The following is a 20,494-nucleotide window of genomic DNA, read 5'->3' on the forward strand; positions in this document are numbered from 1 at the left end:
CTTCAGTAGTGTGGCTCATGAGCTTAGTTGTTCCATGGCGTGTGGGATCCCAGTCCTCCAGGGCTCAAACTTGCGTCTTCTGCATTCTAGAAGGCTGATTCTTAACCACTGAACCACCAGGGAAGTCCCTCGCCAGTTTATTTTGTTAAAGCTAGGAAAAAACGAATGGATATTTCATTTAAAAAGCTACATGCCCAGGAATGTGTATAGGAGAGAAGGAGTCATGTAATTTGGGATACATTCTCTCACTAATGTCTTTAATTTCAAATACCCTGTGCTAGAAAGGTTAGATGGTCTTTATCGTCCTTGTTATTTAACCCTAGCAGATGACTTTTTTCTTCTCTCCTTTGTAAAAATGCATCTATTTTATAATAACAATAATAATAGGCCCATAGACATATTCTTAGTCATTGGCCTATCTCATCACTGTTTTGTTCATCACTGTATTTTTAATACCTCCTATAGTACCTACCTGGCAATGGCAGGCATTCAGGGTTTGTTGCCCTAGACGTTGTTGGTTGTCGTACTGTTCATGGGGTTGTTCTCAAGCCAAGAACACTGGAGCGGTTTACCATTCTCTCCTCCAGTTGACCACGTTTTGTCAGAATGCTCGACTATGATCCATCCGTCTTGGGTGGCCCTACACGGCATGGCTCACAGTTTCATTTAGTTACGCAAGCGCCTTTGCCACAACAAGACCGTGATCCATGAAGGGCAAAAGTGAAAAAGCTGGCTTAAAACTCAACATTGAGAAAACTAAGATCATGGCATCTGGTCCCATCACTTCATGGCAAATAGAAGGGGAAAAATTGGAAACAGTGACAGACTTTATTTTCTTGGGCTCCAGAATCACTGCAGACAGTGGCTGCAGCCACAGAATTAAAAGATGCTTGCTCCTTGAAAGGAAAGCTATGACAAACATAGGCAATGTATTGAAAAGCAGAGACATCATCTTGCTGACAAAATGTCTGTATAGTCAAAAATACGATTTTTCCAGTAGTCATATACAGATGTGAGAGTTGGACTGTAAAGAAGGCTGAGTGCTGAAGAATTGATGCTTTTGAATTATGGTGCTGGGGAAGACTCTTGAGAGTCCCTTGGACAGCAGGGAGATCAAGCCAGTCAATCCTAAAGGAAATCAACCTTAAATATTCATTGGAAGGACTGATGCTGAAGCTCCAGTACTTTAGCCACCTGATGCGAGGAGCCAACTCATTGGAAAAGACCCTGATGCTGGGAAAGATTGAAGGCAAAAGGAGAAGGAGGCAGCAGAGGATGAGATGGTTAGATAGTTATCACTGACTCAATGGACATGAGTTTGAGCAAACTCCAGGAGAAAGTGAAGGACAGGGAAGCCTAGCATGCTGCAGTCCGTGGGATCGCAAAGAGTTGGACCCAACTTAAAGACTGAACAACAGATGTTGATGTTTATTGCTAATTGCAGAATAATAAACATTTTTTTTTAATGTGGTAACTTCCGTGGTGGCTCAGTGGTAAAGAATCCACCTGCCAATGCAGGAGGCGCAGGTTCGATCCCTGGGTCAGGAGTATCTCGTGGAGAAGGAAATGGCAACCCACTCCAGTATTTCTGCCTATAAAATCCCATTGACAAAGGAACCGGGCGGGCTCTAGTCTGTGGGGTTGCAGTTGGTCACAACTTAGCCACTATACAACAACGGTGGTTTAAGTGGAATTGTTTCTTGATTTACATTAAAAGCCAACTTGCCTTTGTAGCTTTAAGGCTCTGTATTAAACTTTGTTGAATATGTGCTCTCAAAGTCTTAGGCTGAATGACTTCTGTGAAATGTTTTTTTCTTTCTAGAATGGAAATAGATTTTAGAAATAGCTCTAGTAATTTTAAACTGTTAAGTAAAATTATTACTGTTTGCAGTTTTCTGAAGCTAATATAATATGTTCTCATAGATTGCTGTGGATAATATGGTGAAAAGCATAGAAGGTTTAGTAATTAGTATAAATTTAAATATTCCAAAATATATTTGGGAAAAAACTGATGGTGGAAGACAAAGTGGTGACTAATTTCAGTAATTGATACATATAGTTTCTCGTTGTTAAAAGTATAAATGAGTATTAAAACTATATAAAGAGAAACATCCTAAATTATTCTGTTTCTTTTTTATTTCAGGGCTGAAAACAGTGAAGTCACATTTCATTGTTTAAAGACTGTTTAGAAGACAAGATGGGGACTCCTGGTTCTGGAAGGAAAAGGACACCTGTGAAAGACCGATTTTCTGCAGAAGATGAAGCTTTGAGTAACATTGCCAGAGAGGTATGTCTAGAAAACCCCTCGCACACTGAGTTGTACGAAAGAGAATGCTGTAAAGGTGCTGGGGGGAGAAATACAGAGAGTCATTCATTGAGCCAGTTTAGAATGTTTGCTGTGAATTAGATGTTAAATACAGCCTCCAAAATATTGTACTAGAATAAAATGCAGTTACTATCTCTTTACTTGGGTATTTATTCAAGTTATGTAAAATTAATTTTTCATTTTATTTTTGTGGTTTAGTTGACCTCCAGGGACTTGTCCTAATGTTTTGAAATTTATAATTAATCTTCATTATTGAAGCTTAAGGTAATTAGAATGTTGAAGATACGATAGATAGCTCTATTGTAGAAATGCTCATTTGGACTCTACTGTTAATATATTCCAGGAAGCACAGTATAATTGTTGACAGAAACAGACCTTATTTGGTGTCTGGTCAGATTCAGCATCTTAGCAGTTTTTTAAATAACTGCAATGGAATTTTTGTGTTTAACTTTTAGCTAGTAATAGAGCTTCTGGAGCATTTTTGTTTTGGTTTGTTGACAACTCAGAAAAAAGGACAAAAAGGAAAGGAGTGTCACCTATTAGATCTCTGGCAGCATTTCCTGTTGCATATTGGACATGTTGGATAACTCCCAGCTGTGATTTCTCAGTGAGGAGCCAACTTGATTTCAGACTCTGTCTGCAGTTGCAGACCTGATCATATACTAACCTGGTAGAAGAAGCACTTAGAGCATTTTCAGATTGTATTCTTTGGGTGCGAATTGTTCCCTCATCACTTCCTCTTCGTTATTCTTAGTAAATAACTCATGTAAAACTAGTGCTGTTTCCTTTTGACATATCACACAGACTTTTTTCACATTTAGCTCATTGTTACGTTTTTCCTTTTGTAAGCTACTTAGCTTTTGAATTAGAAGTCAAATTTTGTAGGAGGATATTTGAGGCAGAGGGAAGTTCTCTAAAATCTGATGACAAAACTGTGATAATACCTTAACAAAATTATTTTTAAAAATTGGTGAGATAGTTTTAGATAAAAAGGAAAAAGATATTTAAAATTGAAGCATTAGCTAACACTTCACAGTGATCTTAAGAATCTACTTGAATGAAGTATTTTGGAAGCCACACAGTTTAGTTGAAAATTGAAACTACTCAGAATATTTGATCCCAAAATCCGCGGGATTTACATACCCAGATTTCTATAAGGGGAGGAAATCCCAGTATGTTTTAGGCTCTTTTTGTACTGTCACTAGATATTTTAATTCTTTTTTTGGATATGATGCTTCATTTACAAAATCAGGTATCATTCAAGCATCTAACCCTTGAGTGCTTCAGATCAGATCAGATCAGTCGCTCAGTCGTGTCCAACTCTTTGCAACCCCATGAATCGCAGCACGCCAGGCCTCCCTGTCCATCACCAACTCCGGGAGTTCACTCAGACCCACGCCCATCGAGTCAGTGATACCATCCAGCCATCTCATCCTCTGTCATCCTCTTCTCCTCCTGCCCCCAATCCCTCCCAGCATCAGAGTCTTTTCCAGTGAGTCAACTCTTCGCATGAGGTGGCCAAAGTACTGGAGTTTCAGCTTTAGCATCATTCCTTCCAAAGAAATCCCAGGGCTGATCTCCTTCAGAATGGACTGGTTGGATCTCCTTGCAGTCCAAGGGACTCTCAAGAGTCTTCTCCAACACCACAGTTCAAAAGCATCAATTCTTCAGCGCTCAGCTTTCTTCACAGTCCAACTCTCACATCCATACATGACCACAGGAAAAACCATAGCCTTGACTAGACGAACCTTTGTTGGCAAAGTAATGTCTCTGCTTTTGAATATGCTATCTAGGTTGGTCGTAACTTTCCTTCCAAGGAGTAAGCGTCTTTTAATTTCATGGCTGCAATCACCATCTGCAGTGATTTTGGAGCCCAGAAAAATAAAGTCTGACGCTGTTTCCACTGTTTCCCCATCTATTTCCCATGAAGTGGTGGGACTGGATGCCATGATCTTCGTTTTCCAACGTTTTCACTCTCCACTTTCACTTTCATCAAGAGGCTTTTTAGTTCTTCTTCACTTTCTGCCATAAGGGTGGTGTCATCTGCATATCTGAGATTATTGATATTTCTCCCGGCAATCTTGATTCCAGCTTGTGTTTCTTCCAGCCCAGCGTTTCTCATGATGTACTCTGCATATAAGTTAAATAAACAGGGTGACAATATACAGCCTTGACGAACTCTTTTTCCTATTTGGAACCAGTCTGTTGTTCCATATCCAGTTCTAACTGCTGCTTCCTGACTGCATACAAATTTCTCAAGAGGCAGATCAGGTGGTCTGGTATTCCCATCTCTTGAAGAATTTTCCACAGTTTCTTGTGATCCACACAGTCAAAGGCTTTGGCATAGTCAATAAAGCAGAAATAGATGTTTTTCTGGAACTCTCTTGCTTTTTCCATGATCCAGTGGATGTTGGGAATTTGATCACTGGTTCCTCTGCCTTTTCTAAAACCAGCTTGAACATCAGGAAGTTCACGGTTCACATATTGCTGAAGCCTGGCTTGGAGAATTTTGAGCATTACTTTACTAGCATGTGAGATGAGTGCAATTGTGCGGTAGTTTGAGCATTCTTTGGCATTGCCTTTCTTTGGGATTGGAATGAAAATGGACCTTTTCCAGTCCTGTGGCCACTGCTGAATTTTCCAAATTTTCTGGCATATTGAGTGCAGCACTTTCACAGCATCATCTTTCAGGATTTGGAGTAGCTCAACTGGAATTCCATCACCTCCACTAGCTTTGTTTGTAGTGATGCTTTCTAAGGCCCACTTGACTTCATATTCCAGGATGTCTGGCTCTAGGTGAGTGATCACACCATCGTGATTATCTGGGTTATGAAGATCTTTTTTGTACAGTTCTTCTGTGTATTCTTGCCATCTCTTCTTAATATCTTCTGCTTCTGTTAGGTCCATACCATTTCTGTCCTTTATCGAGCCCGTCTTTGCATGAAATGTTCCTTTGGTATCTCTGATTTTCTTAAAGAGATTCCTAGTCTTTCCCATTGAGTGCTTACTATGTGACAAATACTTTTCTAAGCATTTAAAATGAACTTTATTTTGGGGGCCTCTAAAATCACAGCAGATGGTGACTGCAGCCATGAAATTAAAAGACGCTTACTCCTTGGAAGGAAAGTTATGACCAACCTAGACACTATATTCAAAAGCAGAGACATTACTTTGTCAACAAAGATCCGTCTAGTCAAGGCTATGGTTTTTCCAGTGGTCATGTATGGATGTGAGAGTTGGACTGTGAAGAAAGCTGAGCGCTGAAGAATTGATGCTTTTGAACTGTGGTGTTGGAGAAGACTCTTGAGAGTCCCTTGGACTACAAGGAGATCCAACCAGTCTATCCTAGAGGAGATCGGTCCTGAATATTCATTGGAAGGACTGAGGCTGAAGCTGAAACTCTAATACTTTGGCCACCTGATGTGAAGAACTGACTCATTTGAAAAGACCCTGATGCTGGGCAAGATTGAAGGCGTGAGGAGAAGGGGACAACAGAGGATGAGATGGTTGGATGGCATCACCAACTCAATGGACATGAGTTGGTAATGGACAGGGAGGCCTGGCATGCTGCTGTCCATGGGGTTGCAAAGAGTTGGACACGACTGAGCAACTGAATTGAACTGAATTCATTTAATCTCCACAGAATTGTGAAATTGGTTCTATTATAGTCTCCATTTTACAGATGAAGAAATGATTGCACAGAAAAGACAAGTAACTTCCCTAAGGTCACACAGCTAGGAAATAGCAGAACTTGGATTCAAATAACAAATTTCAAATGAAGTCTGTGCCATGCTGTTTTTAGTGTTCTCTATCTTCTCCATTAATAGTTTGTTTTTCTGTAGCTTTTCATGATTTTAAATCAAATCACATCTTGATTCTCAAAATAACCCTATAAGTTAGGATAGAATTTTTTTTTAAAGGCTGCCATTTCAAGTGGACAGACACTCTTCATTTAAAAAAAATTTTTTTTTTTTTTTTTTTTAAATTTAATTTTGGCTGTGCTGGGTGTTTGTTGCTGCGAGGGCTTTTTCTCTAGCTGCAGCGAGTGAGGGCTACTCTCTAGTTGCAGTGCACGGGCTTCTCGTGGTGCCTCTTGTTGCAGAGCACAGCCTCCAGGGTGTGCAGACTTAAGTAGTTGTGGCTTGCAGGCTCTAGAGCACAGGCTTAAAAGTTGTGGCACGTGGGCTTATTTGCTCCACAGTATGTGGGGTCTTCCCTGATCAGGGGTTGAACTCTTGTCTCCTGCATTGGCAGGTAGATTCTTTACCACTGAGCCACCAGGTAAGCCCAGGAGAGATGTTGTTATTAGCCTTAGTTACAAATGAGGAAACAGATGAAACTGATCGATTAATGTCTGAAAGGTATCAAAACTGGGACTCAAACTCAGCTTTTAAAGCTGTTGTTCATTCTTCCGAATCATACTACTTCCAGAAGAGCTGGGCTTTGGAGAGTTACAAGCATGGCTTTGAATTCTGGCTGTACTCATTGCTGGTTAAGCAATCTTGTTAAGTAACTACTGTGTACTTCAGTTTCCTCAACTGTAAAATGGGAATAATAGGGGCTTCCCAGGTGGCTCAGAGGTTAAAGCATCTGCCCACAATGCAGGAGACCTGGGTTCGATCCCTGGGTCGGGAAGATCCCCTGGAGAAGGAAATGGCAACCCACTCCAGTATTCTTGCCTGGAGAATCCCATGGACGGAGGAGCCTGGTGGGCTACAGCCCACAGGGTTGCAAAGAGTCGGACACGACTGAGCGACTTCACTTTCCTTTCCTGTATTATAGAACTGTTGTCACATTTAAATAGTACATGTAAACTTTACCATGGTGTTAGACTTGCAGTAGGCTATTTTGTTGCTTCTTAATAAGTTGAAATAGGAAGTAAGAAGTAAAATATTCTTTTGCAAAAATGTATTTAAAATAAGTACTCTAAACATGGTCATCAGAATCTCTCAGGTTGCTTTTTCAGTATACAGATTACCAGGCCTTACCCCGTACTTGCTAAATCTGAATCTGTGAGGGTGAGCTTATAGGTTTGTATTTAAATGCACACACACACAGATACACATGCATGTGCACACACGCATACAGATATACAAACATACTCCTTCCTGGGCCAGTCATGGGAACCATGAAGCAAAGTACACAGAAGAACCCATCTGGGATGATCAGTTTTTTATACTTACAGGTTGTTTCCTCCCTGTACCTTATTACTTTGCTATGAAATAACTAAGTTTAATCCAGTTATTATATTTAAAGTTACAATATTATTTTTATAAAAAGTTTAAGAGGCCACTATTCCTAGTTTTCATTTCTGTCTTCCGAACTCTGAACATGAATATTCCAACTCTAATGATCTGGTCAGCTTAAACCTGAAACTTAAAAGGACTAGTTTTTACTTTTAAGTTTCAAGACTTTATTTGCAAGAATGAATGCCTGAAGTGTGATGTAGTTGTTGTGAAACTTTAGAGGAAATAGGTTTAGCAGTCTTAATAATTCTTTCGTATATCCTTTGTGATTCTTTTTTCTCTTTCAAGTTTTAATAGCCAGTTCTCTATTGTCCATTCGTACGTTGAACGGTTGGCATTCATAGATAGCCCCCAATTTTTATTTTCTCTGATAGAATCATCCTTTCACACACACACACACGCAAATGCCTTGGGTTAGGAATAAAAACTAACAGAACCCTCGTAACAACTGAAAATGACAAATAGCTTAATCTTTTTTTTAAAGTTTAATCTTAAGAGTTTAATTTGTCTTTCCTCACTTCAAATTGCTTTTTGAGGCAGATAGGACATGCCATAAATAAACAAAAATAGCTTCTTTTTCCTCCTGCTTACTTTTTTTCAAGTTTCCATGCATCTCAGTTGGCACCAAATCAGACAACTAGAGGGAAGAAGAAAAGGAAAAAGGGGCATGATTGTGTTCTGCACACTGAATAATTTGCGTGCTAATATGTAGAACTGAGTGTGTTTTAAAAATTGTTATAAAATACTCATAAGATTGACCACGGTAACCATTTTTAAGTGTGCAGTTCTGTGGGTTTAAATACAGTCACGTGTGCAACCGTCATCACCATCGATCTCCAGGATTCTTTTTATCTTGTAAAACCTGGATAGATTTTTGAAAATGTTGGAATGTTTGAAGACTTCTCTGTGAAGGAGGAGTGCGGATGGATCTAGAAGTCCTGCCGTGCTGTGGTAGGTGTGTTGCTGCTCTCTCGGGAGGGCATGTCTGTCACGGCGCTTGTGAGAGCAGGTGTTGGGGGAGGTCCCAGCAGGTTCTCCGGGGTGTCAGAAGGCCTATCGGGATGCTTATTACCTTTCCTGCTTGTGTGACTTTGATTGTCCCACAGGTTTGGGGAAAATGCAGTTGGAGAGTTGCCTGTCAGTGAAAATTACCTAAAAGCACAGAGTATGTGAAACTGGGGACCCTTAAGTAGCTAGCCTCTGACAGGGAGAAGGACGGGGAAGGATGAAAGCCAGTTATGCCGCCTTACCACAGTCAGTTTCGTGAGTGTTACAGTGAGTGTTTCTGAGAAGTAGAAGGGTCTTGAAGAGTCTGCAGGCAGTCTGATTACAGCATCACTGAAGCCTGGAATATTACTCCTTTCCTTGTTGTAGAGCTGAAATGATGAAGAAAACATGTTTTCTGCACTTCCCTTCAAATGAAAGTCATCAGAATGTTGCTTATTTTTGAACCTGATGATCTGAAAGTCTGTCCGGTTCTAAAATTCTGTGATTTCTTTTGAGATTCAGGACCCCCTCAAAATTCATACTCATTTTGCACAATTCTCTTAAATCTAAATAATCATTGACAGTGACTTACCTGGCGGTCCAGTGGCTAAGACTCTGCACTCCCAATGTAGGGGGCCTGGGTTCCATCCCTAGTTAGGGAACTAGATCCCATATGCCGCAGCTAAGTGTTCACATGTGCTGCAACTTAAAAAAAAAGATCCTACAAGCACAACAAAGATCAAAGATCCCTCATGCCACAACTGAGACCTGACACAGCCAGAAGAAAATAAATTAAAAAACAGAATCAATGACAAGCATAGAAACTGATCTTTTATAGGAGTTAGAGAGACTGTCATGTTGAGCAGAGTTTGCATGTATACATATTCTGTGTGCAAACCTATTTGTAATACTAAGGATAAAAGGAAGCTCTATGGCTGTTTACCATTTGTCACTGCTAGAACGTTCGAATTTCATTTTTTAACACTAGCTTTATTGAGATATAATTCACATAACATGTAATTCATTTGAAGCATACCATTCAATGGTTTTTACATGACTAATTTTTAGGCTGTGGTCAAAATATGTGTAACCATCAACACTATCTATTTCAAAAATCTTTTCATCACCCCAGACAGAAGTTCTGTAACCATTAAGCAATAACTCCTTTGCCCCCTCTTTCAGCTCCTAGTAACCTCTAATTTACTTTATGTCCCTATGAATTTGTCTAATTCTAGATATTTCATATAATTGGAATTATACAATATTTGTCCTCTTGTTTCTGGCTTAATGCCTTAGCGTAATGTCTTCAAGATTCATCCATGTTGTAGCAAGTGTCAGAACTTCATTCCTCTTTTTCTTCCATTTTAAAGAACTTAATTCCTTCTTTTATGGGTAAATGATAGTCCATTGTATGTACGTATTGCATTTTCTTTGTCCATTTATCTGTTGATGGACAGTTGGTTGCATTTTATTATTTTGCTGCCTAAAATGGTAGATTCCAGCCATCTAGTAATGAAAACCAGAAATGTGATTATGGATTAGCAGCCTGAGAAGAAGGGTACAAAGGGAAGAGCCGTGCTTCGTTTAAAACTACTGTCCAGTATTACTGTTTTATGGAACAACAGCCACGAGAGCTTGATAGAGCTAATGATTTCCTCATAGTTATTTTGCTGTTTTGTTCTAGTCATCTGTTCATTTTTAGGCAGTGTTGAATTAAGGATAAAAAACTTTTGTCAAGGATAGCAGTTTTTTAAAATGCAAAGAATTTCCATAATCAATAATGATTATGGGTATTAGTACCATTTTTCATTTAAGAATAAAGTGGGTTTTTTTAGAATCATGAATTTTGAGTGTCATTCATTTAGTAAATGTTTATTGGGCATCTACTCTCATAGGTGCTGTGTTAGGTAAGGACATGGGATGGACAGGTCTAATGTGGTCATTTCCCTTGTAGAGCTTAGATGCTAGAGGAAACAATTGACCCTAAAATTAATGTCTACATTTAATATTGTAATTTCTGTCTTGAAAGCTGTGGTTGTCGGTGTATGTTACAACCAGTGGTATTCTTAAAATTGAGCAAACGTAATAATATATTTATTTACAGCCGTGCTAAGTGCTTTGAGTGAACAGTAAATGATTTTATTGAAGAGTGTGATGGGAGACTTGACATGTTTGATGGCTTTGGGAAGGCTTCCCTGAGGAAGCGCCCTTTCAGTTGAGTTTTGAAGGAGTGGAATGATTTAGGAGGAGCTGTCAGATTCCAGGAAGAGCTTTACCGTCAGTGGGAAGAACATGGGACAAGCTTCTGAGGCCGAAAGATATGGAGAATTCAAGGAATAGCACCAGCTGACTTTTGCTGAGCTCTAATTATGTACCAGGCACTGTTCTGAGCCCTTTAAACAGACTTAATCCTCTTGATAACTCTGTGGGGTGGTCTGCTGTTCTCATTTTATCCATGGTGAATCCAGGGCATGGAGAAGTGAGGTAACTTGCTCAAGGTTGCATAGCTAGAAAGGGGTCGGACTGACAAGTGCACTTGGGCTCCTACACTCTTAATTGTTGTGCCTCCAGGATAGCACTGTTAACCCTGACATGGACAGCAAGGAGGAGAGTAGCTGGAGAGGCAGGAGCCAGATCATGTAGGCTGGTGGCCTTCAACAGCGAGTGACTTTGTCCCACAGAAGACAGTGGGCAACGTATGAGGATGTTTTTGCCTGTCACTACTGGCATTTATCGGGAGAGGTCAGGGATATTGCTGAAAATGCCACAGTGCACAGGACAGTTGCCCGCCAAGAAAGAATTCTCTGGTTCAAATGTCAGTAAGGCTTAGGTTGAGAACCTAATATGATTTTGGTCTGCATTCTAAAGAGGAAAGGGGAAAAATGAAGGATTTTGTGTAGGGGTATGACGTGATCAGATTTGTGCCTTCAAAAGATGACTTTCCTGTGGGTTGGAGATGCTATTATTAATAATACCAGAAAGAGACCGTAGTGGTTGCAGGGAGGTGAGTCATGAGAGCCAGCGGTGGCCGAGCCTAAAGTGATGACTGTGGGATGGGGGGAGATGGTTGGAATGGAGACAGAGAAGATGCTTAGTGAGTGGCAGTGGTTGGGTAGCAGGGCGGGGGACTTGGGGTTGTGCATCCGGTCGGATGGTAGTCAACATTACTGTGTGGAGGACGTTTGCAGAGGGAAGACCATAAATTTATGTTAGGCTGTGTGGAATTTAATGTGTCTGTGGAGATTTTGAAGAAGCAGTTTGGGGGTTTGGGTCAGGAGCTCAAAGGAGGGGTCCTGGGCTCTACATACACATCTGAGACTTGTGCACTTGTAGAAAGTGATTGAAATCATGAGCTGTGGATGAGATTGTCTAGAGAGAAAGTGTAGAGTTGAGGGTAGTCACTCCTCAGGCTGAGCCCTAAAGAACTCCAGGTCATATCTCGAGTCTTCCTGATGGTGACACTTTCTTTGATCATCCTTTTGTGTTTGGTTCAGATTGTTCTGTCCCAATTGGATTTGTCTGAAAAGTTAACTCCACAGAAGGCAGAATTACTCTTCTTTAATACGCTCAGTGGTGGTACACAAAAAAGATTATGAAATATGAGTTAACTTTTCAGAGCTATGAAAAATGAATGCTTTTCTTTCCATTTCTGCCCAGTTAAGGATTTTCTTAAAAAATTCTGCCACTTTGTAGTCACTGGTTTTTTGCTTTACTTTTTGCTGTGCTGGGTCTTGGTTGCTGCCTGGGCTTTCTCTGATGGTGGGGCACACGGGCTGCTCTCGGTGGGGCACACAGGCTGCTCACTGCAGTGGCTCCTCTCGTTGCAGAGCATGGGCTCTAGGTGCACGGCCTTCAGCAGCTGTGGCGCTCACAGGGTTAGTGGCTCTGCGGCCTGTGGGATCTTCCCAGACCAGGGATGGAACTCATTTCCTCTACATTGGCAGGCAGAATCTTTAACCACCAGGGAAGTCCTGTACTTAATGTTTTTATTCAACAGATGCTTTGACAGAGTTGTCACTTTTAGTCAGTTAGGAATCTTTCCAGTGCCATTAGTGCATGAACGCACCTGTCTTCATTTTTGTCCTCATTGACCCACTGAAATGAAGGCAAAGGGAGGGGCCCATGTGATTGGGGCAGCCCTCCCTCTGCAATCCAGAGCCCTGGCTCTGTGATGGCCAACGTTCCTCTTCATGTCTCACTGTTCCTGGAGTTGTCCCTCCAACCAGAATTAAAGGAGGATTACTGGGCCTGAAGTTTTGTGCCAGTATGACTAAAATATGTTTGGTATAAAATTCATTGTCATTATCTTCACCATTCCTGTGACTTATAGGCATTTGGAGAAAAAATTCAGATAGCACAGTATCATTGTCCTAAATATAAAGTCATTACTAGCAACCCCCACCCCCAGCCCCCAAGACACACACAGAGTATTTCTGCTGGGACTGTGAATCACATTTTCCTTTGGCAAGACATGTCATTGCTGAGCCAAAGTTTCAGCTTTCCTGTGCTATCTATTTGTTAGATTGTATTCAAACCTCAGTAATAAAGTTTGTAGTCTTAAATTTCTTCTCTCATTCTGAAAGAATATTTTGCCGTCAGAAGATTTCTGAATAAAAGGAAGATACAGTTGTTAGACATCAGAAGAAAATGGATTAAAATTCCTTAGATTTTATCTAATATTGTTATTTATGCCCAGGAAAGTTTATATAGTTGGTTTTCAACTACCAAACGCTTTAAAAAAAAAAGGTTGATACTGTAAGATCAAATTAAGAAAAATGGTACCCAAGATTTTCTACTAAAGGGAAGTTGCTAGGACGTTGAGTAATGGTTTTTATTTGTTAATTTGGAAACCGTAGCAACACAATAAATATTATGTCTCAGCTTGTCTTTCAGTGTTCTTTTGGCATGAGTGTCATGGAAGAATAAACAAAATTAAGCACAGTAAACTCTTGAGACCTAGCTACCTGAATTAGTCATTTTCCTTGACAGTTTCACTTTGTATAATTTTGTATTTCAGATTTCTTGAAATTAAAGCATAGTCTGTAAATGCCTAAATAACTCAGATGGTAAAGAATCTACCTGCAATGCAGGAGACCCAGGTTTGATCCCTGGATCAGGAAGATCCCCTGGAGAAGGAAATGGTAGCCCACTCCAGTATTCTTGCCTGGGAAATCCCATGGACAGAGAAGCTTGGCGGGCTTCCTGGGGTCGCAAAGAGTTGGACATAGCTGAGGGACAAACACCTTATGTTTCTTTCTCATGCCAGTTGCGTGGATTTTGTATTATGGATGTACGTGCAGGCTGGCAATTCCGCATTTGGTTCCATTCAGTGCATTTGTGTCTAATCATGAAATTTGAATTTGCCTCCCTTTAAAACTGTCCCATATGATAGTGGGACAGAAGTTTCAAAAGCTAGCGGTTTCTGTTCTTTAAAGGCGTTTGAGTGTGTTTTCATGTTCTGTTCTTTTTGAAAAAGGTTGAATGCAGAAAGGTTTTAGTAATAGTTTAAGTATCCTTTTGGGACAGTTATTTCAGACCTTTTCCTAAAAAGGTAAGAAGGAAGGGAGAAGACATCGTAAACCAAGTTTAGGGCCTTTTTATTTCATCCCTAGTCCTAGTTCCGCTTCCCTTGCCCCAACAGGGAGCCACTATAGTAGAATCTTGAGGTGGCCTTCCTGCTCCTCTTCTAAAAGTTCTAACATGTATGATTATAAACAGTATTATTTTATGGATTTCTGTGTCACTTTCTAAGTGTTCTCAGGCATGTGGGTGTGAAACAGCTAGAACATGGGGGAAATTGCCAGAGTAACAGCTTGGTTTGGCTGAAGAAAGGTTGGGGGGAGTGGGAGCTAATGTTGGAGAGGCCAGAGGGCCTGATCAGGATGGGATTTGTGTGCTGAGGAGTTTGCATTTTATTTGGGCAGCTGAGGGGAGCCACTGAAGGGTAAAACCTTTTCCAGAGTTAGCCACCATGTAGAGTGACTGGTAGGGAGAAAATGAGTTAGGAGGCTTTGTTGTCATCTTGGGAGAGGTGATGAGAGCCTGAATTCAGGCAGTGACAATGGGAAAGAAGAGGGAAATTTGGATTGGAGAAATGGTAGAGAGAGAATCTTGATGGAGTAGATAGTTGAGATATAGTAGATAGTTGATATAGAGATGTAGTAGATAGTTGAGATACAGTGACTGGGTGTGGATGGAGGCTAAAAACAGAGGAGCCTTATGGTGATCCTTTGTTTCAGTTTTGGGGGTAATGGGAGCACTGATGGGGATATAAAGAGGAAGAGGGACTTTAAGGGAAAGATGATAAATTCCGTTTGTGATGCTTTGAATCTGAGGTTCCAGTGGGACAGCCAGTTGGGTCAGGACTGAGAGAGAAAAGTCTGTTGGATGCAGAGATTTGCAGACTCTCACTATCACCCAGAGAGAGAACTTAGGGTGGACATACAGTGAAGAGAGTGAGATGAAGTCTGGAAGCTTTGATTACATTAAAGGTCGGACTCTGAAGAAGGCAGATCAGAGAGTCGAGGAAAACCAGGGGAGAGTAGCATTGCAGAAAGCCCAGAGAAGAGTGTTTCAGAAGGAGCGGAGTGGCAGTGATATGGGAAATCCAGAAAGGACAAGCACGATAAGAAGAGAAAAATTCTACTGGGTTTGGTAGTCAGAGGTCATGAGTGACTTTGGCATGAGCAGTTTCTCTGAAATGATTTGGGCAGAACCCAGAAAGCAGTCATTTGAAGAGAATGAGGAGTGAGGTGAGAGAATAGAAGAAGATGAGAGACAAGAGAAGATGAGACAGAGTCGATCCAGGATGGGACGGTTTGTCTGTTGGCCGCACAGCTTATGGGCTCTCAGTTCCCCAACCAGGGACTGAACCGGGGCCATGGCAGTGAAAGCCCTTTGTTAAAGATAGGAGAGACTTTTAACCTACTTAGGATAAGAAGGACAACAGAGGGAGAGAGTGCAGGCAGGAGAAAGATCAGATAGTTGAGGCAAGGTCCCAGGGGAGGGTGGAGTTCACATCATAGTAGGGTGGGTGTGTGTGTCTCTGTATATAGACACGTCCATCTATGTTTTATATGTATATTGTTATATAACTTTACATGTCTATACATATATTTACCTTGTTATATAGCTGTATAGTAAATTCCTGCCTTTGACTCTTAGGATGATGGATTCAAACTGTTTTTTTAAATGAACATAACTTTGTTCCCCCTAGAATAGTTTACAGTGAAATTTGACATGGGGGTTATATTCCAAGGAAGCAGGGTACTGTCCATTGGGTGGGCTAGATCCTGCTTTACCTGTAGACCCACAAGACAGATACTTAGAATAGGATTGGCCTTGGTTGAGTTTCTGATTTGGGATGCCAGTGGGAGCCACACTGAGCTTATTTTAGCCTGTTTGCCTGTGTTTATTTGACTAAGCAGTAACAGAATCCAAATTTAAAATTGTAACAGTGTAAGGATTCTTTTGGATATTGGTGAATTTAGTTACTTCAGTCTAAGTCGTGTCCGATTCTTTGTGACCCCATGGACTGCAGCACGCCAGGCTTCCTTGTCCATCTCCAACTCCCGAAGCTTGCTCAAACTCATGTCCATTGAGTCAGTGATGCCATCCAACCATCTTATCCGCTCTCGTCCCCTTCTCCTCCTGCCTTCAGTCTTTGCCAGCATCAGGGTCTTTTCCAATGAGTCAGTTCTTGGTGAATTTAACAGTGTGTAATATGGAATAGCAGGGATAGGAGGAGAGTGGGAATGGAGAACGTGAAGTTAGAGTTAGTGTCACAGATGAAAGTGGTGAGGGCCTGCTTGGAAGGAAAATTAAAGGTTGGATTCAAGGGATAGTGTAAAGAAAGTTTGATTAAGAAGTAGGAATCCCTGAGGCTGAGTTTTCAACAAGGGTTCCACTTCTGGAGATTGAAAAACAGGGAAGCATAGAGTATTCATGGGGATGAGGTTGCTTTTATCCACTCTTAGTGCATGACAAGAGATACACCAAACAGTTAGAAATATAGGCCTTGCTTTTGGTCAGAGCCCGAGATGTAAGATTTGAGTCATTCCCGTTGGTCGATAATTGAAAATAGGGAGTAAAACGAGAGGAAAGGCTGTGTGTAACAGAAGATTGACTACATTTGGTGTAAAGTCCTGGTCAAAGAAAAAAGAGAACCAGAATAGTACATTTTCACAGAAAAGAGTCTATGCTGAATTGAAAATCATAGGATAATTCATCCAAAGTAAACTTTTATTATTTGCCTAAGGATACATTCTTATACTTGGGGTATAAAGATATACATTGTGGCAACACAGTTAAGAGCATGAACTGGAATCAAATTCTTAGGATCTGGATCTCAGTTCCAGTACTTGCTGGCCAGGGGACATTAAGCCAATTACTTCATCTTTCTTTACATCAAGGGGTTACTTTGTGAGTTAAATGTAAATAACTGTCTAGCTTTGCTAAGTGCCCAAATGATGGTGCTAATATTAATGTGAGGTCTCATCTTTTCTGTCATCTTGAAAGTTTGAGTTTTGATTCTATGAAGATCATTCTCAAAGCACTGTTCAGGTTTATAAATATTAAGAGCAAAGGTAAGGGTCCCCCCTTTACAGAATTAGTACATTTTGAATTGGGTCCTGATATATTGCCAGAGCTTGATCGTTATTTCTCGACTGTCTTCCTTGGAATGATCTTCATGTTTAGAAACCTGGTCCAGTGCTTACTAGATAGATTTACAAGTAATTTCTGAACCTGAATTTCCAGTTCCTGAATTTTCCTATTAACCTTAAAAGTTTGGGTCATATCAGCCTAAAGACCATACAGATACTTCAATTAGGCTCCTCAGTACTTGTGATTTCACTCATGTGTTACGCTAACTTTTAAATTAACTAACTTTTTTTGTAGTAAAATAAACATCACACGAAGTCAGTCATTTTGATCACCTTGAAGTGTACAGTTTAGTGGCGTTAAGTACATTTAAACTGCTGTGCGGTCACGACCGCTGCCCATCCTCAGGATTTTTTCAGCATCCTTAGTGAAACTCTGTACCTGTTAAAATAACAGTTCCCATCCCCTCCTTCCCACACTGGACACCACGGTTCTACTTTCTATCCCTGTGGTATTTGACTATTTTAGGAACCTGAGATAAGCAGAAGCATTTAATATTTGTCCTTTTGTGTCTGGCTTATTTGACTCAACGGTGTCTTCAAAATTCATCACAGTTGTTGCATATAGTCAGAGCTTCCTGCTGTTTAAATTTAAACGTAATATTCCATTGTATGGAAAATGTATGTACATTTTCTTTATCCATTCATCTGTCGATGGACAGTTGGGTTGTTTAAACCCTTTGGCTCTTATGAGTAATATTGCTATGAACATTTGGTGTGTGAATATCTCTTTTGAGTCTTTACTTTCAGTTCCTTTGTGTATGTACCCAGAGGTGGAATTATTGGGTCAAGTGGTGATTCTGTGTTTCATTTTTATTAACCAACCTTTGTATTGAACTTAGTTCAATCCTTGTGGTCCTTTATTGTTTTATCTTTTTTATTTTGTATCTGTGAGAGTGGGTTAAAACTAAGCTGTGGTAGCTCTTTGACACAATTGTATCCTGAGGGGAAGGTGCTAGTGTTGCTACTTTGAAGTGTGGTTTGTGTACCTATAATTTGACTGTTTAAACATATATCAGTATATCTAGTATTACGGCTAAAAGTCTAGAAAGCTTATTATTTAGTGATTTTTTAAAAAATTTTGAATGAGACTTGAAATTTCTAATCCAGTTCTGAGAATATAAAGAAATACTGTTGTAAACAAACACGAAATTAACATATGATACAGTGTTATTTTAGCTTCTCTGGTGGCTCAGACGGTAACGCGTCTGCCTGCAGTGCTTTTTTTATCCCTGGGCCCGGTTTTATCCCTGGGCCCGGTTCGATCCCTGAGTTGGGAAGATCTCCTGGAGAAGGAAATGGCAACCCACTCCAGTACTCTTGCCTGGAAAATTCCCTGGACTGAGGAGCCTGGTAGGCTACAGTCCATGGGATCGCAAAGAGTCAGACACGACTGAGTGACTTTCACTTCACTTCACAGTATTATTAACTAAAGTACAGGTTTTATTCAAATCTTACACAATTTTATGCTAGGATCTATTATTTATTTTCATACCTTATTTAAAATTTCACATTATATTTAGTTGCATTGAGCTGCATTAGCTGCATGCAGCAAATTCTGATAAATTCTCTTTTCATTTTTATTCTGTTACACATATTTTCTAACTTTATTTGTTATGACTTCTGATACACACTCATCATTTAAGTAGACATTTAATTTCCGTATACATGGGTTTTTTAAAGTATCTTTGACATTAAGCTCTCATTTGATACTAATTTCTCACTTAAATGCTTTCTTTGCAGTCATGCTCTGTGTTTTTCCAGTCTTGTAACTTTATTGAGGCTTTCAGTGGCTATAAGTCAAAGATCTCTCTTGGTAAATGTCATATTGCACTTGGAAATATGGGGGTTAATTTCAAATGTTTTTGATATTGATTTCTAACATAATTCCACAGTGTTAAGAGAACAAACTCTGTATGATTTCAATACTTTTAGACCAGGAAATTTTTGCACCTTGTTTTATGTCCCTGGATATGTTCCAGTGTCTCCTGGTTTATAATCTATGGGAATTTGAATAGAATTTGTATCCTGCTGTTGTGTGAAAATCATATAAATCCTAATTATGTTGGATTGGTTCACAGTGCTTTTCAGGTCTATTATATCTTTCTACTTTTCTATGTATTTTATTAATTTTTGAGAATTTGATTTTGAAACTCCAACTAAAAATACTAATTTATCTACTTAAAATGCTTATAAAATATAGTGGAACTATATGTAATTTTGTTCTGTGTTTTCCAAGTCTCCTATAAATGTGTTATCATACTTTCATAATTAAAAAAAAGAAGAGTTAAAATGTGTCAGTGTAAGAATAGAGTGCACCTCTTGTCTTACCAGATTGGAGTGACTGCTGGCCCCTTGCTGTTCCTGCTATCAGAAACCTGGGAGCAATGTATAAGAAAGAAACAGATAAAGTAGTTTTGAAACCTCTTTATCTCTTAAAGCTTGCTGTATTTAATACTGTCTCCAAGGGAGGTAACATCCGAGTTTCGCTTAGAGTTGCCTAAGTAGCAAAGAGAAGGGTGTGTTTGTGGCTCTGAAGCCCGTGGTCTTTCTGTTGCACAGCAGTTAGGTCCCTTCCCTTTTGTTGTGCAAGAGAATTTATTAGAGAATAAATTTCAATTACCTGTACTTCTGTTTGGTTAGAGAACTCCCATTTTAGAATAGATTGTGCAGAATTGGCCACAGATATCAGAAGGATTAAATCGGCATTCTCGATAAATTTCTAAGGGAGGCTGCAAGTGTAGATGTATTTATTATGTGCTGAAGCATAATTTAGCCTTAAAGTCTTTTTTTGTAAAATACACATTCTGGTAAGAACGTGGTGATCATTCATAGAGGGGGAAAGAAGGTGGAGAGTGTAGGTGTATTTTAAAATTAACTACATATTTATTTGGCCACGCTGGGTCACTTCGTTGCTGTGAGTGGCCTTTCTCTAGCTGCAGTGAGCCAGTGCCCCTCTTCATTACGGTATGAGGGCTCCCGCTGCAGAGGCTTCTCTTGTTGTGGAGCATCAGCTCTAGGCAGGCAGTCTTCAATAGTAGTGTTGCATGGGTTTAGTTTCCCCGCAGCTTATGGAATCTTCCCTGACCAGGGACTGAACCCGTGTCCCCTGCATTGCCAGGTGAGTTCCTATCCACTGGACCACCAGGGAAGTCTGAGTGTAGGTGTTTTAAAGATAGAGGCCATTGGAAAATTCATGTGAGAAAACTAATTGCTCTGGTGATGACGGTGTGAGAGCTTAAGGATGGTAGATTGCAATTCACTTTGCAGGGTTT

The 20,494-nt window shown here is 40.1% G+C and overlaps 1 protein-coding gene across 50 annotated transcripts in view; it reads left to right on the plus strand.

The window, feature by feature from the left end:
• The window catches only part of LRRFIP2 (LRR binding FLII interacting protein 2), a 109,182-nt gene that overhangs the window by 22,771 nt on the left and 65,917 nt on the right, over positions 1–20,494 (plus strand). For all 50 annotated transcript variants that reach the window (XM_086365804.1, XM_086365811.1, XM_086365816.1 and 47 more), the window contains exon 2: positions 2,144–2,287. In XM_086365804.1, the coding sequence (XP_086221930.1) occupies positions 2,198–2,287 (90 nt within the window). In that variant the 5' untranslated portion in view covers positions 2,144–2,197. The remainder of the gene's footprint in view (positions 1–2,143; positions 2,288–20,494) is intronic.

This window comes from Bos grunniens, chromosome 22, assembly GCF_055505025.1.
Source record: "Bos grunniens cultivar Pamir isolate PY7600 chromosome 22, Bosgru_T2T1.0, whole genome shotgun sequence".
NCBI lineage: Eukaryota > Metazoa > Chordata > Mammalia > Artiodactyla > Bovidae > Bos > Bos grunniens.